Source organism: Coffea eugenioides, chromosome 10 (genome assembly GCF_003713205.1).
Source record: "Coffea eugenioides isolate CCC68of chromosome 10, Ceug_1.0, whole genome shotgun sequence".
NCBI lineage: Eukaryota > Viridiplantae > Streptophyta > Magnoliopsida > Gentianales > Rubiaceae > Coffea > Coffea eugenioides.
Window position 1 is genome coordinate 13870279 of NC_040044.1, and position 27302 is coordinate 13897580.

At 34.3% G+C, this 27302-nt stretch overlaps 1 protein-coding gene across 1 annotated transcript; it reads left to right on the forward strand.

Moving 5' to 3' along the window:
• Positions 1-21241: 21241 nt before the first annotated feature.
• On the forward strand, positions 21242-26228 carry LOC113749511. Its single transcript, XM_027293267.1, has 3 exons — positions 21242-21527; positions 25785-26052; positions 26084-26228. The coding sequence occupies exons 1-2, from the start codon at positions 21452-21454 to the stop codon at positions 26006-26008; spliced, it is 300 nt and encodes a 99-aa protein (XP_027149068.1). The 5' UTR covers positions 21242-21451; the 3' UTR covers positions 26009-26052; positions 26084-26228.
• The last annotated feature ends 1074 nt before the right edge of the window (positions 26229-27302 follow it).

The window sequence follows — 27302 nt, forward strand, 5'->3', positions numbered from 1 at the left end:
AAAGAGTTTCTATGTGTTACTTTGCTCCAGTTTGTTGTCTCAAATGAAGAGTAGTTTAGTTAGTTATTTTTTTTACTTAGTTGAGTCATTTGAGCAAGGGTTTAAATGTCAATTCCGTTGATGATTTTAGTCATTTATTTAGAGCTCAAATTCAGCCAGAATTTGTCTTCTTTTAGCCGAATTAATTAGTCATTAGTTTAGTGAATTAGTGAATCCAATTCACATTAGGGTTTATAGTCATGTATGGCAATAAATAGCCTATTTTTTTCCAAGGGTGAATGAGAATTTTCCAGAATTATTGTGAGCTTTATTCACTTTCTCGTCCAAGAGAACCTTTCTTGAATATTTGAGAGTTCCGTGAGAGTATTCAATTCGAACTTATCAATCGAGTAATCGCCCTTGGTTGTTGCGTTCTTCTACAAACAACATTGGTTCACTAAGTTATTAAGTTGTGGGTTAAGAATTTTTCCTAGTTCATAGCTTCGTGGCTTTAGAAGGGTCAAAAGTTTCCGCAATCCAACTTGATTCTTCGTTTAGGTCCAGGGCTTTGTGGGATACGAGTTCATGCCATTCGTTGTGGGTTCGTGCCAATTTTCTTCCTATAATATTGCCAAATTGACTAAAAGTGGAAAAATATCATCCAAATATAGCACAAAATAGTCACTTATCAACTTCCATACACTTAAAATCATTGCTTGTCTTCAAACAATTAAACACACAATCAATTACAATGATTCAAGAGGTGAAACACTATATGCACTTTTTCAAATTTAGTTCCTCATGACTTGACAAACACTCATTATACAATCATTCAAATTACACTAAATACTCATAATATCAAGTAAAGGAAGGATAATTAGCCTCTAATTTTAACAAGTTAAACTTAACCTCTCATCCTAACCTAATTTCACAAGTAAGCAAATCACATAGCCAATTCATGGCTATCATTCTCCTTCAATCATCTTTTTCTTAAATTTCACAACTAAGAGGGATTTATTCATAAATTTTTTTACTCAAATAGTGAAAATGCCTTTTGATGTGAAGATCGATACTTTTAGGTGAAAATTTCCGGTTACTCAACATTTCACTTATTCAATTTGTTATGCATACTCTTAATTCAAGCACTTTTTTACGTAAGTGTCAACATTTGTAGATGCCAACCCCAGGTTACTTGATACAAGAATCATTGGAGTAGAACAAAAACTCTTATTCTCTCTCTCTCTCTTAAGTAAAAGATAATAAATAGACATTCCCTCTTAGCAAATACATAAGAATAATCAAAGGAAGACTATAACTTTTATTGACTATATCAATTACTTACTTGTAAAATTAAATAGAAAGGAGAAATCTCATTAAACATGCAAAATTATAGGCATAATTCTCCCTACTTTACAGGATATACTTTCTAAAATGCAAAAATCTCAATTGCATAATAACCATTTCCAAGTCAAATGAGAATTAAATCTTCCAAAATACATATAAAGTTTCAACAAATAGGAGAATGGCAATACTTCCAGTTGGAACAATTTGGCCCGCTTTGTTTAAAACGAAATTGCAAGACTTGGAAGAATTTTTGGGTCATAGTGAAATTTTGAAAAGATTTTTAAAAAATTTTGACAGAGTTTCCCCTAGATGAAACTCCTGCCAACAAACCCAAATTTAAGTTCCACATGGCAAGTTTTTCAAATACAATTCGAACATTTCTAATGAATTTAAATCCATAAAATATCATCACATGGCCTAAAATAGCAAGCCATTTATTCTCCTCCCCCACACTTAAATTTCACATTGTCCTCAATGTGAGAAAAAGTAATTAACTAAAGAGTAAGAGATAATATTCCTCTCATTAACTTGTGCTATCCAAGTGCAATACCTTGTGATGTTGTTCCAATCCCAATAAGTCTTCAGCACTATGACATAAGTGAAGAAAACTTGGATGAGTTCATACAAAAAGAATTAATAAAACACTAAAACCACTAAAAAGGAAAACTAGAGGCAATGATAAAGTAAATATGCAAATTTGAGAAAATGAATGGAGGTGATGGTGATGAGCACTCCCTCAAGTAGCCACTTGGTCAGGTGAGAAAGATAGAGTCAGTGGAGTCTTAATGCCAAGGGTAGCCTCAATGCGACGAGGACGCTCGGAGTTTCATTTATGCTCTTTTTCACTCTTCTTCACTTTGACCTCAATATAAAACAGCTTATCCATCATCTTTTGGAGAAAATATCGATTGTCTTGAGGTGACGAAGGAGGACGTGAAAAGAAGGGATCGGTTGAGACTGGTTGGGCAGTTGTCTCAACACTTTGACCTTCTTCAAGACATGCAATTTCAGCTTCTTCCTCTTGCCGAACATCACCTTGAGCATCTTCTTGAGTTGAAAGATCACCCATATTTTTTATTTTCAAAAGAAACTTGCAAAAATTCAATGTAAAGATATTCTTCTTCTTGAGACGTGTAGGAGTAGCATTAGAGAAATCAACTCCAGGCCTTTGAAATATCAAGGTTGAAAAGCAAGCATATGGGAAAACGTGTTTGACAGCGTTACTACGAACCACAGTCCACATGTAGTTGGTGATAATGCTTCCCATTGGAGTACTTGGAGGTTGCCTAATCTATGCTCTATTTTGTTTAAGAAATAAATGTCACTTGTGCGCGCCTCATTAGTACCACTTGCTCTTGGAATTACATTGGAGGCAAGCAGGTAGATGAGAAGACGATGAGACTCTAGAAATAAGGAAGTTAACACGGAATATCGCCCACTTTTACGAGTGGCCTTGTACTCAACTCCCAAGCGTACAAGTGCCTCTAGCATGTTCCATGAGTCTAAATCATGAGGTTTAAATGCTTTCTTCAAATCAACCTTATATCCAAAGTCGGAAACTTGAAGAAAGATTTGCAAATAAGGTCTAAGGATTCGGACGCTGGTTCCTCATACTGTACTTGTAATTTCTTCTGTGTCAAAGTGAAAAGACTGCTTGCCCTTTACATTTGCATAAAATCCATGGACAAACTCTTCATAATAAAAGTTTAGGAGGTTAAAAAAAATTTTCCATCCCAATTTGGTAAAGTAGGCCTTGTGATGGTAAACTTACTCGGCATCAGAAGTGACATCCTTCTCCACCAATACCTTAGCTCCCCTACGAGAATTATACCAAGTTTTATTTTCAGCGGAGGTGAAGCGCGACTTATCATATGAAATTTTCTCCTCTTATTCCCCTTGTGTTTCTTCTTCTTCTACTTGTTGTTGAATCTCCTCTTCTAATAATGGTTCATCTTCAAGCACAAGTCATCTATTTGCTTTTCTTTTCATTCGTGGTGGTCTAGAAGTAGACATTGAAACTCCTCTTTTTCTCTTGGAAGGTGGAGATTTTACCCCAACTTTCTTAGAGTGAGCCATTGTACCTAAATAAAATTGTACCTAAATAAAATTACTGGTTAGTATCGATCAACACCATAAGTAAGTACCAAGTTTCACTATCGACAACAAATGCTCTTGTAATTTCCCAAATGACACATATGAATGCAATGAGAAATAATGTCCAAATAATTAGAGAAAACAAATAGGTGAACACACTACTCACTCACTTTTTAATGACCTAAGTAAGCATAATTAAATTCTAAATAGCAGTTAAAACATGAGATTTAGGCTTAAAAGGTCATCAATTTATTATTCACCAAAAATCCTAGAATAAACATGCAAAAATCAAGAGATAAGCAAATGAAGCCTAAATTTAGCATGTTAGTATCCTAGAGCAAATCACCTATCTTACAAAATTTTCTCCAATCTAATTAACTCAAGAAATTAGATAATAATTATCAAGTCACATTAACCCTCAAAATCAGCTAAAATTTGCTAAATTCACCAAATAATCACAAACCCATGAGTTGATCATCACCAATAATCATCAATAACCTCAACAAGTACAATGGAAAATACCAAACATCACAAAATTAAGAAATTCGAAATTGCCGAAAAATTAGAAAAAAAAAAGTGAAAAATGGCAAAATTCAAATGACAAAATTTGGTGAAATTTTTTTATCTCAAACTTGTTTGTTGATAATTATGGATGCAAATGGTGAAGAAACCCCCTAAAATCTCACTCCAATTCGGCCTCAAATAGAGAGTTCAAGAAATTGAAACCCTTATTCTTGTGATACTAGAATCTGAATTAAAACTTGTTTTTGAAGAAGTTCTTGTTATGAAATCTTCTCTAGAGGTGAGGGGAATGTTTTGGTGAAATTAATTGGAAGATTTGATGGTGAAAAGAGAGATTTAGTAAGTAATGTGTGTTTTAGGTGTGAGTGCATGCGTGGGGTTGAAGAAGAAGGGAAGAAAAAAATGAGGAATTTGTGAATCCGGTCGCTTGCTAGTGATCCGCCAGAATTCCTTTCTTTTGCTAGTGATCTGCCAGAATCCAGTCACTTTCTAGCTGGATATCTGGCCAGATTTTTTGTCGGATACGAATTAGAGAGCCAAAAAAAATTTTTAGCCTCCCCTATTAATCCGACCGGAAATCTAGCCGAATCTTGGCCTAATTTCTGGCCGGATTTACTGCAAAAATTTTCTTATTTCTGCAGTTTTTCCTCTAGTTTTTTATGTAGCCAAATTTTCGCACTCACCCGATTTTCAACTGTTTTCATGTTCCTAAAGAAAATCAACCTTTAACCTTAAAAATGCACTTTTCTCAATGAAATACACCGAGAAACTCAAGATCATGCATCACTATATCACAAACATGAATCACACTAAATGCACGAATTGAACATGATAACTCCCTTTTTGCCTCCTTATCAGCTTTTTTGCACTTGAAACAATTTGCATCAACCCTTGCCATTGCTACCTACAAAACAGACAAAAATATTAATCAAACCACTAAAACCTACTAAAAACAAGAAATCATTGGGTTGCCTCCCAACAAGTGCTTCTTTATAGTCATTAGATTGAGTATATCATCTCATTTTTCAAGAAGGTTTTGTTAACGAATAATTCACCATTAAAGGATGTGGTGGATCAACAAATTGTGGCTCGATAGCAAAAGCCACATAATCAAATGATGTGAGAGATGAAAGAGGCTTACCTATCTCAAGTGATTCATAAAGATTACCTTGAATGTGTATTAATTGAGAATTAACCAAAGGAATGTCCATATAACTTTCTTGGGCAATTATGACCTTAGAACCTTTATTTGCAACACACTCCTCAAGAGGGGTTGTATATACATCATTCAAGTTTGTCTTTTGAGATTCAAACTTCATGCTAGGGTCATTTTTCATATCATTAGAAGAAATAACTTCACACAATGCATGTAATTGATCTTGAATTCTACCAAAGTGAGAAATTAATTCATCTAACATTTTCTCAATCCGACCAAAACGATCGGATGTTGCATTAGCTAACTTTTATATAGCTAAATCAAATTGATTAGAAGATTTTTCTATGGCTAGCTCCCAAGGTGGTTTAGAATCATTAGCTAATGTTTCACTTTCTAATTCCCAAGATAAAGATGCATTAGTTAACCTTTCTATTGCCAATTCTCAAGATGGCTCAGATGCATATTGGACAAATTCGGATTCGTAATCATACAAACATGAATAAGCACTATAATTACCTTGATTACCCCAACCATAAGCACAAGAATTACCCCAATTAGAACCATTTTGATCAAAACAAGGATTATAATGCCCCAATTCATCATAATAATCCACATTTTGTACTTGTCTACATGTATGAGTTGCATGATAATCTCCACACAATTCACAAATCACATGATAAGAATTGAAAACATTAATATTCCTCTTTTGCTCAAGCATATGTCTAATGGTGTTCAATTGAACTTTTAACATTATAAAATAAAGTTTAACCTTTCAACCCCTTATGTCATTTTCGAATAACATACCTACGGTAATTTCTTGGTTACCTCTATTCATAGAGCTTTGCACGTGGTGATCATACTACTCTTCTTGAGTTCCTAAACATGCTTTCAAAGTAACTCAAAAACAAATTTAGTCAAGAAAAATAGGTGACTCAACACATACAAAAACACACAAATACAAACTCAACAAACATACAAGATACAACAAAAATAATAAGTAAAATGTCTAAACTAATAAAGTTACTCTTTACGCCGATATTGCCATAATCTTTCCCGGCAACATCGCCAAAAACTTGACAAGCACGGGGTATATATATAATAATTAACTCATTCTACAGTCAAGTTTTACATTTATAACATTCTAAATACCCCACACGCGATTTTTCACAAATATACGAGTCGAGAGCGAGTATGGGGTATTAAGGGTCGAACCCACAAGGAAAATTGTCAATTATCGGCACTACTAAAATTTCTCTATTATTTAAACGACTAACAAATTAAAAAAAATAAAAATATGCTAAACTTACGCAGGAAAATAGAAAATAAAAGCTCTTAGGCTATGGTATTCTAACTACTGATGCAAGTGCTATTTTTGGATCATTGAGTACTACTATCTTGGTTAGTTATGGCGTAATTTTCTTATGTATGTGAAACCTACTCTCGTAGTGAATCAACTATACTTATAACTAATCCATACCTACTCTCGTGGTTATGAAATTAGCTACAAGTTAATTACATCTATGAAATTACATGAAATGAATCACTAAATCCACAAACGTATACCTCTACTATCGTGAGTATACTCCCTAGGATTTTGAATTAGTGTTAAATCCCAATTTTCATTGAAAAAACAGCACCTTTAGATAATCACAATTAATGGTACCAAGTTAATCATGATTTAAGGAGTACAAGTGTTAAATAAATTGCTCAAAATAAAAGTATCAAATAACTAAGAAATTAACACAATATAATCATAGAAAGTTCAACCAAAACCTAAGGCATAAACTTTAGAAAGACATAATAAATATAAAATCAAAACTTGTGTAATAACTAAACAATAGAATCAAGTACAAAAGATAAAGTGTTTGGAAAGAAATGTAATCCTTGTCACATAAGTTCATCTCGTCCATCTTCATCTCCTTCTTCATCTTTGTCTACCTAATAAACAAGAAGGATAAACTCCTTCTTCATCTTTGTCTAACTAATAAACAAGAAAGATAAACTATCCTATGCCATACTAACCTAACACTAAGAAAATGTAAGAGCTACATTTTAGTAGTATTTCTTGTACTCTCTTTCCAAACTCTTTAAAATGAAGACACAAGCTCCTATTTATAGAGAAATCTTCAAGCTCTTCACTTGCATCTTCAATGTGAATACAACTCCAAATAACTCAATAATTTTGGCTCCAAATTATATCACTTCATTATGGAAGAAATGAGTCAACAATTATAGCTAGAATATCCCTTTTTACAACTACATATATTGTACAATTTGTCCTTCAAAAAGGTGAGAAAGAATGGAGGTGAAAATAAGTTGCACAAGTTGGAGTCACAAAGTTTGATCAGAATCCCTCCAAGCAATCCCTCCAAGTTTCAGCCGGATTCCTTGGAGGGATTCGTCCCCTATTTCACCAAAAATTCTATGCCTTGAATCCCTCCAAGCAATTCCTTCAAAAACTAGCCCGATTGTTCGGAGGGATTCGAGTCCACTTCCGTTTCGATAAATTTCTTTTTTTTCTTCTTCTAGCGACTCGAACCACTTTTGAAACTCATCATCCTTGCGAACTTTAGAATTTCAATCATCATATTGTAAGCCTATTTCTTGTCCAAAATGAAGTCCACTTTCAACTCCTACAAAAATAACCAAAAATATGCAAGTAAAAGGGACAAATTCTCATTTAAGTTTTGGATTGCACTTAGAACCAATTCTAACCAATATTGACCATTTTCTTCCTATAATATTGCCAAAGTGACAAAAAGTGGAATAAAAATCATCCAAATATAGCACAAAATAGTCATTTATCAGTAACGTTATGCTAAATAGTTCAGATTTTGGAGTTGCATGACAATATGTGGGTTTTTCATTTCATTACAAGTTTAGCTTACAAGAATTGCAGATAAATAGGCTATTCAACATCAAATTGTAATTAATAATTTTTCAATTTGTGCTTCACATGTTTTTTTAAAAAAATAACCCTAATCCAATACCAAATCCCAAGGTGAACACTAAATAAATGCGAACTTTTAATAAAATGCTAAAAAGTTATTAATAAAAATTGCAACTTTTTGAACAACCAAACAAGAAAGTTAGGTCCCCACTAGTAAACCCCACATTTAGGACCACCACCACATCATTTTGAGGACCCATACAACCAAAATATCAAACCCCACAAAAGCCTACCCATATTTAACAATAATTTCTACCCATCCAACCCCTAAGTAAGACAGATATTTCACTTTTAAAGATACAAAAGTGACATATATAAGCAAGGGCCGGATCAAAGTGTTCATTTTGCGGCCTAATTTTCCACTCCATTGTTGCTTCAATGATGATGACAGCCATATATTTTCATACCTAAAGTGCAAATCATGTCTTGCTCATCTCTGTTAACTAAGATCGTCAAAGAAATATGAAAAAGGGTGTTAGTTCAAGGGCTTAGTTTAGGGCGCTAGGTTTTAAGTATCTTTGTTCATTTTTTGCTTGCTTTTTGTTTGTGTGAGGACAAAAAGGCCCTTCTACAAAGCGTGGTGCCTATCTCATGATTGGTCTTTCCAGTTGCAAAACCGGATAAACTGACCAAAAAGAGCCACGAGTTCACTATTTTATCAGGTTGCGGGCTAAAAGTTGACTCTTAAAGTTGAAAGGCTAAATTTTACCTATATTAAAAGTTCAAGGGCCAAATAGATAATTTGTCCAACTCTATAAAGCATCGGGTTATTTGTAACCAACAATTACAATGATAGATTGTAGTTATTACTTTCTTTTACTAAGAAGTGTTATGTATATAACTAATTACTTCTCTTTGGTGTCAGGTTTAGGCCTCGAATTCTAAATGTGGCAGTTGGGATGGAAAGGGCGTAACGGAAAATATATATATATGTGTGTGTGTGTGTGTATGCGTGTGCGTGTGTGTATACATATACACTAGTTGAGCTACCTTGTGCTACGCATAGCCAATGCCCACTGAAAAGTATTCACCGTATCAATTGATCAAGTAATATATTCGTGGTAGTTGCAATCATATATTTTGGAAAAAGTAACAAAACATATAAGTGTTTTCATAATTTAGAGGTAACAACGTAGTTGATGTTTAATAATAAAAAGAAAAATTTGTATATTTTTTTCACGAAAAACATTTTTTTTGTCACCTTTTAGTAGTATAAAGGAAAATGTGCATAGTTAAAAAATATACCAATTTTGTTAAACTCTAAAAAGTATTTATTTTAAACTCTTTATTTTTTATAGTATAGAAACCATTCAATTATATATGAAAAATTAGTTTTTTATTTCTGTTAGCTTGGAATAGTATAGTCCTGTTATTTTTTTATTTTTTTATTTTGCATGAGGTTGCACTATTGAATTATATTGTGAAGAAAACAAATAATTAGAAGACTGGAAGCTCATTATTTGGAAATTTTCTTGGCTCATGGACATTATATGATAGAAATCTCTTTGATTTTCATCTCAAATAAGCTTGCCGCCTATATATCTAAAAATCAGGGACAATATCTAAAAAAATAATGGTCAAAGGTTTTAAACTCTAACAAAGTGTATCACAAAGTTAACAATCCAACAGTAACTATGAGGAGAACAATTGATAAATTCAAATCCAACAACTCAAAATTGACAATAAAAAGGAATTCATTTAATAAAATAAAATAAAAATAAAAGAGTTTTGTTTCTCTTATACTTTTTTTGGAGCCATAGTATAAGTTTTGGTAGATTTGTTTCCTCTAAATCCCAAACAAATAGAAAAAACCTAAAATATAAATTCAAACGCATGATATAGTTATATTTACTTTCTAAATAAATAAGCTTGCATTTACACTTACTGTTTGTAGGCTTTTTCTTTGATTTTAATACCATAAAATAGATTGTTTAGATCATTTTCCATTTTTTTTCTTCATAGCAAGTGGCTAGACTACCCTTCTCTTACCATACTTCATATCATATCATTATTTCATGACCCAATTTTTGCAGCTCGTTTGGATTCTTATAATGGTAGAATAAATGTCAAGGCAGTAAAAGAAATGCAAACTTTACCTCCCATCATGCCACATGGTAGAAGGAGTTATAGTAGAACCAACTGATTCTTATATTATATACTAATTGAGATTGGTTGTGCTACGCACAGCAATTCCACCCTGCCTGGGCGAAAGCATTTAATTGCAATCATATTTTTGGAAAAATATAATAAATTGTTCATGCCCTTTTACTTTTACATTTATAGTATAAATAGTTTTATAATTTTGGAGTTGATAATATAGTCAGTGTTTAAAAGTAAAAAGAACAATGTGTATATCTATACATAAATGTTCTATTTTTGTTAGTTTTTAGTAGTCAAAATGAAAAATGTACATGGTTGTTTAAAATTTTTAACTATTTTATTAATTTTTGATGAAGTACTTAATGATTGTTAAGCTATGTATTTTTTATTGTATAAAACTATTCAATTATACGATGAATTTTTGCTGTTAATTTGGAATAATATATTCCTTTTTTTAATGAGGTTGCACTGTTGGATTATATTGTAAAGAAATGAAATAATCAGAAGGTTATAACTTTAATAGATTAATGCAGTCACATGAAGAAAAAAGATAAAATCATCAAAATGATTTTTTACTGTTTATTTCTTCTATACCTATATATATATAGGTAATTGTAGAATTATTAAATTGTGAGTAATATATAAATTTATAAATTTGCTTTGTGCTAAAGTTTTTATAAGCTGGTAAAAAAATCTTTACATTTCTTGCTAGTGTTTTTGTATATATATGATAGTAGGAAATAAATTATCTTTAATTTTCCAGTGTTTTTTTTTCTCTAAATCCCAAACAGCAGGAAAATCTAAAAGAAAAAATAAAGCATAAAATCTCATAATGCTACACTCATATGATGACCAGCCTACGTGAGGAACTTTGCTGCCCATAGCCGAAGTCATTCTCATTACACTCCATGATCCAAAAATCATTCAAGCGTGCCACGTGGTAGCACTGTCGTTTGAAGGTAGAACAAAACATTGAAGTTCTCCTTCTAGCGTGCCACGTGGTAGCATCGGAGTAGCTACAGTAACAATGAATTGATTCTTATATTATAGTTACTAGCTTGGATCTAGCCGTGCTACGCACTGGCCTACCCACTGATAATTTTTGCTGTTTATTTAGTCCTTTTTTTTGTCCTATGCAAAATCCAGATAATTTTGTGGATATTGATAATATATCTGTGGATTTGATAGGCTAATTGTGTTTAAAAGAAAGAGATATAAAATATAGGAAAAAATGCACTTTTCATCCTCAAAGTTTGGGGGGTTGACCAATTTCATCCTCAAAGTTTAACCCCAAACACATTTCATCCTCAAAATTCCGTAATTTTGACCAATTAAGGACAATTGAAGGGAATTGGAGGACAAATCAAATATTGGGACGGAACTTTGCGCGTGAGAAGCACAATTCGTCAGATCCAACTTTATACCCAACATAACCGGGTCAAACCGAATGGAGCCACTTTTTCTAACGGACAAAAATGCACAAAATAGCAAAAGGAAAAAAACTCCTGTCTTCTCCGTTCTCAGCCCTAAAAAAATTTTTGGCCAATCGTTTCATCCACTTTTCAAGCATCTGCTGGCAAGAAGGAGGGCATAGACGGCATCCGTGGAGCATTTTAGGCGAAGAAAAAAATGACATTGTGGAAGAAAGAGCTTCACATTTGTCCACCCCCAAATTACGGTATTTATACCCAAAATCAACAACTACATTGCATAAAGATATGTGTTTTTTTGGAGAAGGAAACCTGATATGTGGTCCCTTGTGTTTGTACTTTTTCCCCACTACAATTTACGGCTATTTTTTTTCCAGATCTGGCCATTTGCATGAGGTATAAATAAATCAAAAAATTTGTCTTGGTTTGATTATTATAGTGTGAATGTGGTCCCTTATGTCTGATGATAGTTGCCGCTTGACTATAAATTTGTGGTGAGAGTGATTAATAAACAATAATACTTGGCATATTTTGCTGGCCATGTGTATGGAAAAAGTGTTAAAGTGGTCCTTGTTTGGTAGTTTTTGTGTGGGTCAACAGTTTGTTGTGCTGAAATGATGAAGTTTTTTTTTTTCCTGAAAAGTCTTATCTATATTATTTTCTTTAACCAGAAACGGGCAGCACATTTATTACATTAAGATGTCACCATGGAGGCCTCATTTCATATACTCCTGATCCCCATTACGAAGGTGGAGATTTGTGTGTTTTTTACTATGTTGAGAGTATAGGTCTAAGTGTTTTCGAAGTGGATAGATTAACTGAGAGTGCTGGTGTATATGGTCATAAGGTGTACTATGGTTGGGAAAATAACACCTTTAGAAGGATAGACAGCAGTAGGGAGTTGAATGGTTATGTTAAGGGGGAGGTTCGACCAACTAAGGAAGTTAACTTATATCTTGAAGTATCTTTTCATGAAATTCTAGTGCAACAACTTGGTTATGATCCGTATGAGATAGACGAGACAGAAAATGAACTCCAAAATGGTGATGGTAACAATAATATTAGGGATGAAGGTCAAGGAAGGTGTGCTGCTAATAATTGTGATAATGATTCTAACGCAAGTGATGAGATTTTTTTTTCAGCTATTGATTCAGATTATGAAATAGGTTATGATGCTGATGATGGTATATTTCATGATAATGTTGACAAAAATGCTAAATGGTTGGGAGTAGACAATCACAGGAAAGAAAATGTGGTTCCTGATCCTTTAATGAAACAGAGAAGGTTCCTGATTCTGATGAAACAGAACAGGTTCCTGATTCTGAATCTGATTTTGAAAGCATTCATGAGTCTGATGATGAAGAGTCTAAATTGAGGTCTCGTACTTTTGATCCTAAGCATATTGACAATCCAAAATTAGAGCTGTACATGTCCTTTACAAGTCTGAAACTTTTCAAGACTGCTGTACATAATTATAGTGTGAAACAAGGCAGGCCTTGTAAGTTTGTGAAATAAGATAGAGTGAGGGTGAGGGCTAGATGCAGAAATAGTGAATGTAATTGGGTTATATATGCTAGAAAATTAAGTGGGGATGGAACTATTCAAATAAGAATATTTGAAGATAATCACACATGTGATTTTACATATGATAACCCTCTTATGCATTCTGGATGGGTAGCTAAGAAGTACTGTGAAGAGTTTAGGTGTAATCCTAAATTAGATTTGGAGCATTTTAGGAAGACAGTAATGAAAGAAAATAGGTGCTCCTTTACAAAAAATCAAACATATAGGACAAGGAGAAAAGCAATGAAAATTGTTCAGGGCAGTGAAAAAGACCAGTACAGCAAATTAGGAGTTTATATGCATGAAATTCTAAGATCTAACCCTGGTAGCATTATTATAATGAAAACTGTTGATGGCTTTAGAGACTCAAAAACAGGGAAAGGCAGATTTGAGAGGCTGTACATCTGTTTTGCTGGAGTGAAGCATGGTTTCCTAACTGGATGTAGGCAATTAATTGGAGTAGATGGTACTTTTTTGAAAGGATCAGTAGGAGGAGTTTTGCTAGCAGCTGTTGGAGTTGATGCCAATAATGGCATTTTTCCAATAGCATATGCTGCAGCAGAGGGTGAAAGTAAGAACTCATGGTGCTGGTTCTTCAAACTATTGAAAGAAGATTTGAAAATTGAAAAGGATTATGAGTGGACAATAATGAGTGACAAACAAAAAGGTCTAATTGAAGCATGTGATATGATTTTTCCAAATGTAGCCCACAGATTTTGTGTGAAACACTTGCACAATAACTTGTATCTGCTGGTTTCAAAGGAGAAGGTTTGAGGAGAGCGTTATGGATTGTTGCCAAAGCAACAACACCAACCCAATTCATTAGCAGAATGGAAGCAATGGCTGAAATTGATATAGAGGCAGCCAAGTGGTTTGATGACAAACCACCAAATCAATGGAGCAGAGCTTATTTTAGCACTCATCCTAAATGTGCTATGTTATTGAATAATATCTGTGAGTGTTTCAACAGCAAAATTCTTGATGCTAGGGAGAAGCCAATAATTGAAATGTTTGAAGCAATACGGCTGTACATGATGCAGAGAATGCAAAAAAATAGGGATCTGGCCAAAGAGAAGTGGCAGACTTATCCTTACTGCCCCAGAATTCTTCACATTATGCAGAAAAATATAGATAGAACACCTGACTGTTTTCCATTCAAGTCAAATGATGATCTTTATGAAGTCAGTTGCCCCTATGGTGACCAATATGCAGTGAACATCAAGGAGCATACATGCTCTTGCAGAAAATAGGAACTAACAGGTATTCCCTGTCCCCATGCCATTGTTGCATTGTGGATGGCTAGAAAGGATCATCTGCTATATGTTTCAAAATAGTATACAGTGGAGACATATATGAAGTGCTATGAAGGATCAATGTATCCCATGAATGGAGAAAGTGAATGGGGACTTACTGATGTTGGTTAAGGTCCTTTGCCACCCTTATATAGGAGAGCACCTGGAAGGCCTAAGAAGCTGAGAAAGAGAAGTGCAGAGGAGGTTCAACAAGCCAAGGAAAAAACTAAGAAGAAGGTGACAAGAGTGGGACAGATTAACAAGTGTAGATACTGTCATCAAAGGGGACATAATATGAGGTCCTGCAAGCTTCTCAAAGATGCTCAAGATCCTGCAGTTGCAAAAACTGATATTAGTTCAAGCCAAATTGCTGCTTCTACCAACAATCCAGCTAGCCAAGATGAAAAAAAAGTTGTAAGTTGTTTTGATGACTTGTTACAGCTATCTTTGCTATTTGGTATATAAATGACATGTTTTCCTTTTAAACTGTAGGGAACAAAGAAAACCAAGAAGCCTGCTGCTGAGTCTTCAAATAAAAGGGTAGAAAAACTTGCTACATCTTTTGATTTTTGTCTTTATGCAATTTGACTTTTGCTACCTCACTGTTTTGTGCAGAAGAGACATAGACGTACAAGAAGAGTTGCAGCTGCAGTTTGTAATGATGATTCAAACACTGAACATCAACAGGATGATGAGTCACTGATTGAGATTGACATAACATCCTCTGCTCCAGATCAAGTAGACCAGGATATGTACAAAGTGTTTGGGTTGTCAAGGTCTCAAGTGAAATATAGCACCAAGGAAGCCAGAACACAAACTAAAGAACAAGTACAGATGCCCTTCAGGATTAGAGATGTTCATATGCATGTTGCTGCTGCTGCCAAGGCAGATTTAAGTGTTCCTAGTTCATCTAGATCGAAGGGAAAGGAGAAACTACTGTGATAGGAGAAACAACATGCTGAATTTTCTTCAAGCCAAGCTGCTTTTGTTCAAGCCAAGTTGTTGCTTTTGTAATTAGTGAATGACTTTTGTTGTTTCAACTTTTGCCTTGCCTAGTAATTATGGAAGTGCAGGCTGTAATGTGATAGCTGGCTTTATTTCATTTATGGACCCATGTTCAACAACAGTCATGTCGTTTGCTTTATTTCAATTGAATGCACTTTAATTGTATTGAATTTATGATATACATATATGGCAGCTGTTTTCATGTTCATCTGTTTGTATTATTTGCATTTATTTTCCAACTTGGTTTATCAGTACATGTGGGACAATCTTGGTTTATCAGCTTAGTTGCCAGCTTGGTTTATTTGCATTTGTTTTCCAGCGTGGTTTATTTGCATCTGTTTCTATTATCAATACATGTGGTTTATCAGTTCATGGCCATTTTATATATATGATATGAACAACACCTTGACAAGGACCATTTTCTTACACTCAACGCATAGCTTTACAAACAAATAAATTACAGAGTTCATAAATTGCATTTTTGCCAAATACATTTCCCTTCCTAAATCCCACCTTTTACATAAATTACAGAGTTCATTTGGAACCTTTGTACAAACAAAATAAGTCCCTTTCTATACCCTGCAATTGGATATTACTTCATAGGGAAAAATGCAACTCTCGTTCCAACAACAAACACAGCCAGCTTCAAAATGTTCTTCTACAATTTTAGCAAAATCACTCCAGTGTTAGCAGCAACTTGCCTCCCTTTACTTTTCCCTCGCCTTTACTGCTCCAACTCAGTACTAGCAAAACCACCAAAAGCACAATTATCGTAATAAAAAATTTCTCCCTCTTACGCATTCTTTCAACTTGTTCTTCCATTTTGTTAATCTTTTTCAACAAACCAGGAATGAGAACTCTCCCTCTTGGACAAATTGGCTCATCAACCCATTCAAAGTACCTACATCTCTCGGGTCTCTACCATAACAATAATGACATTTCTCAGAAATTAGTTAGCTAAATTAACACATTGAAGGACCAACATTTTTAGACAAATATTTCTTACCGGCCACAGAGAGCAACCAAGGAATCTTCTTCCCGGATTCTCGTCGCGCCAACAGGTGCTCATTTTTGTTCTTAACCCACAGTTGCATAATGGAGTTGATGAACCACTGGAGACTTCAGAACTTCTACTCCTCATTTAGGCAAAAATGAGAGCACAGGGAGCTCCACTGCCAGATGCTCTGAGGATGAAATGTTTAAGGCTGCAAAGATTGGAAAAAAAATTTTGGGGTTGAAAGGCAGAGGGAATAAGGACAACAATGGAGCTTTTCGTCCGTCCGTTGCATTTGGTCCTTTAAAGTTAGCTCCATTCAGTTTTACCCATTTTTTGTTAGGTAAAACCGTTGGTTGTAACTGTCAATTGGATATTTCCCGTCAATTGTCCTTAATTGGTCAAAATTACGGAACTTTGAGGATGAAATTGGTCAACCCCCCAAACTTTGAGGATGAAAAGTGCATTTTTCCCTAAAATATATTTAAAACAGCGGCAAAGATTATATAAACAAAATCATTCACTTTTGACAGCACATGTGCTTTAATACTGGATCTTCATACATATTAGCACCTGCAATTAAGTTTCATGATCTATGCAGGTCCAAGATAACAAACTAAACTATTAATAGCTATCTCATGATCCCTTATTTGTCAAGGACTGAAGCAGTTCCAAAGAAAGTATCAAAGCAATGGACCTAATCATTTAGCTAGCTAACAAAGATTTAATAAAAGTAACATAATTAAAGCAGTTCAGGCCTACTTGGCCTTAAGCTTCTTTGCTGGACTTATCTTCAATATTCTCAGGCGGATTGCTGTCTTCTGGACCTTCTTTAGTACACTGCTCAGAAATATTGGATGGCTCTTTGGATAGTGTTTCTACTGGTGTAGCTTCATTTTCAGATAGCCCTTTTGGAAAATCAAGGCCCCTGTTTACTCCACTGCTCCCATATGCATCATCTTTCGTGGAACAATTGCCTCCAGCAATTTCTTCAAGCACCAACTTAGTGGTTGGTGTGAACATTTCTTCCTTTCTTTGTTGTTTTTTGTTGATATCTTGGTGAGGAAGTGCTCACTGCAGAAGAAACTTCGGTGCGATCTGGAAATGTTACAGTAACAAATCATCTGCAGTGTAAGCTTTAGACACAACAGTTTTAATCTGTCCCTGGTCTTAAAAGTGAGTCTCATAAGCCTTGAGAAAGTAGACAATTATATATTTCTTCAAGGAACCATTAAGTTCAGTGTCTACTTCAAAGTGCTGCAGCAAAAATTATTTTTTGAGTTGTAGTCAGCTGTTGTTATCTTTTTTGTTATGTATGGATATAAAATAGAACGTTATCACTTACATTTTCTTGTGCTAGTTTATGCCGAAGTGAAGTGAATAGAATCATTTTTTCTGCATCTTCTCCAGATATAGTGCAATTGATTGATCCCGAATCATCAGTTAAAATGATGGGAATTCGAGCCCTCAAATTCAACAACAGAAAGTAACAACAATTTAAATGCAGAAAGAGGATTAAATTGTAATTAAAGAGCATGAATTGGTAACTTTACCTCATATCAACTTCACTTTGTTGCTTGCAAGAAGGACAACTGATAATCCAATCAATGTTTGCATTCATTGTTCCTGTATTTAGTGTATCCAAAGGCAAGTTTCACAGTTGCTTGAAGCCAACCTATTTTCTGCGAATCAAGTAGATATGAAAGATATCTGAAGCAAAAATCATAGTTAACAGTAAAAAAGGCAAGATCTAATCATACCTAAGTTTTTCATCCTTGGCTCAATATGATGAAAGAAAGAACCAACATCTAAAGGGTTTCTCCTTTCCCTTCTCCCTTTTGTATATATGGTAGGTTTTAGAAACCGTACCATAGATAATTAAAAATTGTTTCCTAAAAGAAAACATCACTTCGTAGCAGAAAAAAGGAAGAATTCACTGGTAAATTCAAACCAAGTACAATCCCTAAAAGAAGCTGATTCTTGGGGCAAGTGCAATCACGTGCATGTGGAGGGTTTTTGTGGTTCTAACCGAAAGAAAGTACAATGCTTTGTACAGAAAATTGGTAGAACAGTAGCATCTTTTGCAGGTTCATATTCGGCTATCTGAGCGGAAGAAACAGAGAAGAAGAGATTTTCGATCTCTTGAAGCTACAAGAAGACTCTTTAGAAGCATAAAATTAATAGTCAGGGCCGCGTGATACCAACAATGCAAATGGCTTATTAGTGAGAGGCCTAAAACTGACCCATATGTTTTGGTCAACCGACAAACAGTATCAAACTATTTGCATCGAAACAAAAAAATAAGAAGGAAATATTTTCAAACGTACAAATATAACCCTAAATAATTAGTAACTATTCACACAACCACCATTCACGAAAGGACGCAACTGACTTTTAACACTTATTAAAACACAAACAAAATTAAAAAATAAATAGATTTAATCCATTATTACCAATTGACCCCTAAATAGGAAGCTACTATTGGAATTCTCAATTGTAAGACCAAGTCCCAAATAGACATTTACCATTCTTTAAGATCCAAATAAATAAAACAAAGTTCCTTCCTCCAATAAGAGCTTGACACTTGCCAATACATGGACAACTTAAGTTGTTCTTTTATATAATAGGTAGACTAGAGGTTGCACAGCCAGGGTCCTCTAGAACATTAGTTAAATACATAGTAACAAATGTTTTAGTACATAATGAATAGAAACATAGGAAAAAAATTAAGTATAAAAATAATTAAAATTTGCTGTGAAAAGAAATTTCATATATAAAGTTAACCCCAATTTATTGTGATTTGGAAAAAGAATTTTTAACCAATATTATGTGTACGTAATGATACCAAAAAAGAAAAGAAAGCAAATCCATTATGAGTGCATTATCGGTTTAATAGCAGCATAGTTTTAGTTGTAATTAAATAAAGAGTAGTCATAATGTTTCTAACATTTTAATAATTAGAAAAAATATAGAAAGCCACAAAACCTGTCACTATCTTCAACATCAATAAAAAAAAAAATACAAACTTGCATATTTTTCTTTCTTTTTTGAGAGAAAGAGCGAGTTAATCTATCCATTTAAATCATGTCTAATAGCATTACAAATAGATGAAAACATTATCTAACCAAATAGTTATAGAATACGTATAGCAAGTTTAAATAAAAACATGAATTGCCATATTTGTAAATCTACATATGCAAATTCAAATCCAACAATTTGTTTGATTGCAAATATGTCTTCTTAATCAAAATAGAATTTTCTAATAATATTTTGTAGAGTGACACTCTAAGCTAAAAGCCTCAATACTAACTTCCCACCAAATGCATTCCTTTGAAAACTGCAATTGTTTTAGCTAGTCAAATCGACAAAATATTATTAACTTCTTTAGCCAAATAGTAATGATATGTCCAGTTCTATGCCTAACAATCATCTCAAACTCTAATTACATTATCTATCATTATGGGCAATAAAAAGGGATAGGAGTACAAAGTCATATAGAACCAGTTTAAGTAAAAGATTCTGAAATCTAATTTTGCACTTCTTTTATTTCCAAGCTATCATTTGCTAAAATTAAAACCATGAAAATAAACTACCTATTATGGATACAAGCTAGTCATTCAAAATGATGAATGAAGAGATATAAAATATTATCTTCACATTCTAAATTGCTAGCCCCAACAATTATTTTACCCGTCATCCACCTTATCCAGTTTATAAGCACTTTTCACAATTAATAAACTTTATATAAATTAAAATATAATTACCTATCCATAAATTAAGAGATTCTGGTTAATTTTTAATTTAATAGGCATCATTTTTTTCTTCCTGATCATCGTTTACCTTGGATTTTCATTTATTAGATTTGTTTCTCCTCTACTATAGTACTATCACCCTATTATCAAATAACAATTTTAATAAATAAAAAATTAGAATTAGAATGTATCTGCATAATGGTGTTATTTATTTTATGAGGGAAAAGTAGTTACAATTCTTTCATTGTTAGCCTAAAAATTCTTCATGTAATCACCACCCGTCTTGTTGTTAGCCTTTTCCAAAAATAAAAAGATCAAAAAGTAGTTTCAGAATAAATAAAATATAAAAAACTAAAAAAAATGTTTCTTTAGATTTGGGGAAAAATATTCACAGCATCACATACCTATTTTGGGCAGAAAAGAAAGTCAGATGAAGAAGAAATAGGTGAGAAAAGCAATAAGCAAAGGTTGCTGATCAAGACGCAAAAAATGACAAAAAAAAATATCAAATAGTATATACCAAAAAGAGACATTAAAAGTAGAAGATCATGAATCATAATTATTGGACTATGGAAGAATGGAAATATCAAACCCATTCTTGATCTCCGATAATGAAATCATTCATTTAGTTAATTATGGACAAAAATGAAAGAAAATGCATCAACTAATCCAATAGAGAAAAAATAGAATAAATGATTAATTAGGATGATAGGGGAAAAAAATGGAGTACAAAGTGGAAACTAAATAACAAACCTACAGTGTACATGAGGATTTGTTTAATTATCTTTAATCAAAAAGGAGAAAGGAAATAAAGTGAATAAAAGAAAAAACAAAGCAAAATGAAAAAAAGAAAAAGAATGGGCCATGTGTCAAAATGAGAGGGATCCACTTAGCAATCATTGGAGTTGCTATAGTAACTCTACTTTCTTCTTATATAATAGGTATATTAGATATATATATATATATATATATATATATATATATAAAGATATAAAAAACCAATTATTCAGGATAAAAGAATTTTCGTAAAGATCAATTCCTAATATGAACAATTTTCTTTGATTAGTGGTGACACAATTAGAAATTAGCCGGGTCAAAATAAATTTCTCAAAAACTCTTTTTCCTAAAACTAGAATTTTCATTTTTTAGGAGCTTGCACCTGCCCTAAGTAGACATAGTGTAGCCCCGCCTCCGCAGAAACGCTTTTCGCTGGTCCATTGTTCTTGTTCTTCTTTGTTTTGCTGCCTGCAACAGCCGATTTGTGTAAGATATGGCGTTGAACAACGGGATGAGATCATGCGCCTCCAAGCTCCTCACCTCCACCGAATCACTGCTTTCCAAGTCCAGTAAGCTTCTACTGCATCTTGTTTTCCTTTCTCCTTTTCTAAGAGAAGAAATGTTTTATCTGCAACATGTCATGTAAAATTGCAATCCTTGTTTCTGTATGTGATTTCTTCAGATCTGCTTAATGGGTTTCTGATTTTATCTATGGATTTTTATGGGTTTTCTGTATTCCAGGGAGTGTTTTGTCTATAGCTAGGATTTTTATCTTTTCTCGAGTTACCCGGAAAAAAAAAGAAGAAAAGATTGAATCTTTTGTTATGTTGTCTGTGCTTTTGTGCTATAATGGATGGAATGGACAAAGAAAGCCTGATATGAACTGGGAATTTTTAGGAAAAAGAAGTGGAATGGTTAAACTTTGCTTGAGTTTGGGAACAATTGCAGCAGCGCCTTAGGCCGAGCGCTTTCCTCATGAAAGAAGGGGGGTGGCGTGGTATTCCACGGAGAGAGGTTACTAGACTTGGCACATTTTCAATGCGATTGGTGCAAATTTGGTGTTTATCACGGGGTTTCCATTACTGCCTTGATGCTTAGTTATGCTACCAAAGCGAGGGGATTGCCCTACATTTTGAAGTGAAATATAGCATATTTTTAATGGAATTGAGCGTATCACTAAATTATCAATGAAATGGTTTGCTTGAGAGATTAAGAGTTTTTTACGTTTACTGAGGTTGTCAAGTTTGATGTCTTCTCTTCAATTTGTTTTCTGAATATCTTAAGGAGGATGGTGTGTGAAGCTTTTTGGATTCTGGCAGATGGAGCGTGAACTTGGTTGCTATTCAGCCCATTGAAGTCTACTGAATGATTTTGGTTTTGAGCTATGTGCTAAATTTGAAGTTACGGGGATGTGGTTACAACCTGGACTTTTATTTTTTGACTTGGATAGGGAGCATATTTTGGTTAAATCAAATACTTTTGTGCTACTGCAAAGGTGTGTGATTCTTGAGATATATTTCCTGTTCTGTCATTTTCATGTACTGGTAACATTCAGAAAGCAAACAAGGTCTCATGTCTGCCACTTCAAAACTACAGGAACTTTTGGCTAGTTTTTATGGTTAATTGAGATTCTAAGGGGAAATTTCATTGTGATTCTGTTTGAGAATGTTATGAAATTTTTAATGCAATTTTGTAATACTTCGATTGATGTTGTTGTTGAGGATGGTTTAGACTCTGTATGACAGTATGATATTCTTGAATTGGTGCTGTTTCCATTATTTTGAAGTTTATGATTAGATGTAGAGTTTCCTGTGGTTTGCTAAATCTTTGTTACACTTCAGCTTTTGTGAAAACTTGTATGATACCCCATTTGTTTTAAGGTGTTTTTTTGCACCTTTTTAATGAGTGAAAATATTTTGCTAAACTTTTTTTATTTTTCAAATGGTAGATACTTTTATTGGTTTATTACAACGATGAAGAAGTTTATTAAGTGACATCAGTTGATCTTTTGATGCTTAGAAAATTTAGGAGCAAAAAAAAGTCAGTTTTTTTTCTGGGGTAAAGAAATTATTCCAGCGCCTTAGGCCGAGCGCTTCCCTCGTAAAAGAAGGGGTGGCGTGGTATTCCACGGAGAGAGGTTATTAAACGTGGCGCATTTTCAATGCGATGGGCGCAAATTAAGTGTTCTATCATGGGGGTTCCATGGCCGCTTTGCTGCTTAGCTATGCAACCAAAGCGAGGGGATTGCCCTACATTTAAAAAGGTTTCACAATATAACTGGAGTGGTAGGATAGAATATCCTTGATGAATTGGTTTGCTCAATTGGTTACCTTAATGTTCATGTTTTGTTGGGTATACAAGTTTATGCCTATTCTTATGAAAACTTGGAAGGGAAAGAGTATGTGGAATTTTTTATTTCTGGCATATTTTCATTTCAATTTGTGTTGCTGGTAAACCAGTTTATTCTCCATTTGATTCTGACCACTCAATTCACATACACTACATAGCTCTGAATGGGAACTAGCTGCATGCTAAAGTCAAAGTCAAAAGTAAAGGGCAAAACCTGGTATTATTTCACTTGACCTTCTTCTTCTTCTTCTTCCTCTTCTTCTTCTTCTTCTTCTTCTTCTTCTTTCCTCCACTGTTTTGAAAGATATACTTTAAGATTCTAAGGAACATGGTTGGCTTGGACTCTCTGTTACACAGTGTTACGAACTTTCATATCTCGTTAATTGCACTGTTTCCTTGCATCTTGCACTTGAGTTTTGGATGACAAAGTTGATCTTTCGAGGTTTTTGTTCTGGCAAAAATATTGATAGAATATGATATTCTTACACTCCTCTTGATCTCCTAAATTACAAAGTTGACAAGTAGATGTAAATTTGTTGTGATCTGCTAAGTCTTGCTGCATCTATAATTTATGTGATGCTGATATGGCATTCCATTTGCTTTTAGTTGAAGTATCAAATGTTTTTAGTTTGTCAAAATAATAGATTTTTTGAAAAAGTAGAAAGTATCATATATTAATTACTTCAGTTATGTAGGAAGTTCATTAAGTTCCATCAGTATTTCTGCAGTTGCTGCCATTTTTCTAGTTTATCAAATATGTTTTTCTTTTTCTTTTTTCTGAATGTCTTTTGTTGAAAGTAAAATGAATTTGTGCTACATTGGAACTTTTACTTTCAATTTGCATCGGAGGAAAGGAGTGCAATAATCTGATTTTCTTACCGAATAAATTTTGAAATATAACCTGTATTTCCGTAATGGAACAAATTTGGGATAGACTGTTCCACAAGTTGATCTGGTTAGTTGAACTATGCACATTTTGAAGTAGATGTTTTGGGTGTGTCTGGCATTGTTATGTGACAAGTTTTCTTATTGGACCCATTCTGGTGATATAATCTTGGTGCAACTGTGCAAAACTTTTGTTAATGATCTTCTTACTCCTCTTTAGATAATCTGTGTGCAACTGTGCATAATACTGGTATCCTGGTGTTGTGATAGACTTGTCTTTGGAAACCGTTTAGTGCAATGTGAGTCATGGATCTTGAAGGTGGTGGTTAGACATGGAAATTAAGAAACTTGATGGCATATGGGTAAACAGTGATGTTGAATGAGGTTAAGGCTTCGTTCCTACCAAGCCTCAAACTCTGTCCCTCCCCTCCATGCCTACTCAGTCTTCGTTCCACCTCTTGCCCTTCCCTCACCTTCACCTCCTATCGAATTCATTCCTTCTGCCTCTATAGCCTCCTACGATGCCTTTTTGTCCCCACTTCCCCCTCTTTCTCCTTCCTCACCTAGACCTCCAATCTGAATCAGTTCCTTTTGCCTCTATTCAGGACATTGGCATGTAAGGCATTTTTTTGTCTACTGTTATGCAGTTTTGCTGATTTGTTGGAACTGCTCTACCGCCTCAGCAAGTTAAATGACTTTGCTTTGAAGTGATCTGACATCCTCCTTGTCTCGCTGACCTCCCTGTGTTATGTTTTATCATCCATCCTAACCCTCCTATTGGCTAGTTTGTAGGTGTTGTATGTTGTAGGAATAAGATAGGAGATGCGGATGTGGAGGAGGAGAAAATTGCAGAAAGAAATAGAACAGTTCAATTCCTCTAGAAAGAGGGTATCAGTTATATTTGTCTAGGCAGGGAAGAGAACAGTTCTATTCCTCCTGGAGTTTTCTTTTTTTTTTTTTTTAGGAAAAGCAATATATCCTTGCGTGATACCTTCTTTTTCATCTTAAATAGTAAGGTGTTTTGTGTTCGTGTTAGCGTCAATAGTTTATCTGAAAAGGAACTGGAACTTATCTTCTCGTTATCACAAGCAAAATCTCGAGAAGTTAAGCTATTAGTGATTACTGCTTTCTTTTTGGTCATACATCTTTGTTGTGATGATATGCCTGGTGACGTTTCTTTCCTTTGTTGTTTACTCATTTGTTGCTTGTGACGTTGAAGTTAATAACCACACCTTTTTGGGAAATGGATGCTATAAACTTTTCCTAGCAACCATGACAAACTACCATATTGGCAAAGCACTTTGTTTCTACCTATTTAGTGTCGTGATTCTATGTCATATGAGCATTCCGAGACAAAGTCCCTAGCAACTATGACAAACTTCAAAGCAAGCTAAGCGCTTTGTTCTCTGTGTGTGTCCCAATTCTTCACGAAATTTGAGTATACCTTGAATCCTTAAGATCAGCATTATTTTACCTCTGTCACTTTGTAATCTGCATGAATTATGCTTGAAACTTGTATTTATGGAACTGTGAATTCCTTGATAAATTGTAGTCTTTGTACATCAGAACAATGAAATTCAATCTTGTGACAGCGAACAGAGGGTTCCACTCAAGTGGTGTTAAGAGAATGGGAGGAGGACATGCTCATGGTCATGATGAGCCATACTACCTTCATGCTAAGCACATGTACAACTTGGACAGGATGAAGAACCAGGGCTTGAAGATGTCACTTGGAGTTTTCACTGCATTCAGCATCGGTGTTGGTGTCCCAGTTTTTGCCGTCATATTCCAGCAAAAGAAGACTGCTTCTGGATAAATTTTTTTCGCCTTCTCCACCTTCTCTACCTATGAGGCAATAATAGAAGCTACTTTCGCCAATCCCTCCTTGTGCAGACAGTAGACATGAATCTATTGCTTTCAAGAACTTGACTGTATTCATGTTTGCTTTGATTTTGTCTTGCTTTTTGACATTGGTATAGTTCTCGCATCCTGAATTTGAAATAAATTTTCTGAAATTATGCTGCCTTAGACTTACAGATTGGTTAACCACAAGTGTTGTTAATTGGTAAAAAGAAGGTGTATTTTTGGGTGCAGCCATAGAAAAAAGTACAATTGAGAGCCTTATAGCACCCATATCTTTTGCTAGTCCTGCATTCTCGAGAGTCTTTCAGGGCCCAAGTTGTTACCCAGAGGAATTTTGGTAGACCATAAAGGGCTGTTGGTCCGAGCATTAATGTTAATAACAACTTTTATGACTGGAAAAAGAAAACTTTTTCATGTACAATGGAAACTGGAAATTTCTCTTCCTCATCCCTTTTTGTCTTTTGCTTAAAGAACAAAACATTGACTTGCTTTTATGAAAACGATTTGCATTAGAGAAAGGTAAGAGAGTCCTGGTAACGTATAAGCAATCCACCGGAAAAATGTTGCTCAGAGGTACACCTGGGTCAATCCACAGTGGACAATTTGTCCAAAATTGTAGAAACTTCTACGTTCAAGTGGGATTTAATTATTTATCCCAGAAGACAGGAAAAACAAAGTTGAAAAATTTTATCCATGGTTTTTTATTTTAGGGAAAATGGCCAATTTAGTCCCCAAACTTTTTTTTATTGTCAATTTGATACCTACTTAATTTTTTTGGCCAATTTAATCCCTATACTTACTTATCGGTTCCAATTGAGGAACACCGCGGCGGCGCCACCTTGTAATTTCGATCAAGCTTCTAATTGAACACTTCAGTAGGGATATTTCGGGTACTTCACTTTGTAATTTCGATCAAGCTTCCATTGTTGGCATAAACCCTCCTCTCACCGCCGGAATAACTACTTCTCCTCTTCCCAGCAAGTGAGCTGCCATCCCTCGAGTACCTCCCGCAATAATAGGCTATCAGGAAGGAAGCATTTGGTCGCTGTCTAATTAACTTCAAATATACCTGGTTCAGAAAAGCAAGGAGCAAATGCTTGAAGTTAGCTGCAGTGACAGGCGTTCTGGCCTCGTTGGTATGATTTGTGCTTCTGCACTTATATTAGCCAGTTGTTTTGTGAACTTCCATTTTTTTTTCTTTTTCTTTCTGGGTCTTGCATCTTTGTTTAAACTTTCCTGTTGATTTA

Bases quoted from the DNA above. Each gene is read 5' to 3' on its own strand.
- LOC113749511 (XM_027293267.1), top strand. From the start codon at position 21,452: ATGGCGTTGAACAACGGGATGAGATCATGCGCCTCCAAGCTCCTCACC. The intron at 21,528-25,784 runs GTAAGCTTCTAC...ATCTTGTGACAG, and splicing joins ATCACTGCTTTCCAAGTCCA to CGAACAGAGGGTTCCACTCA.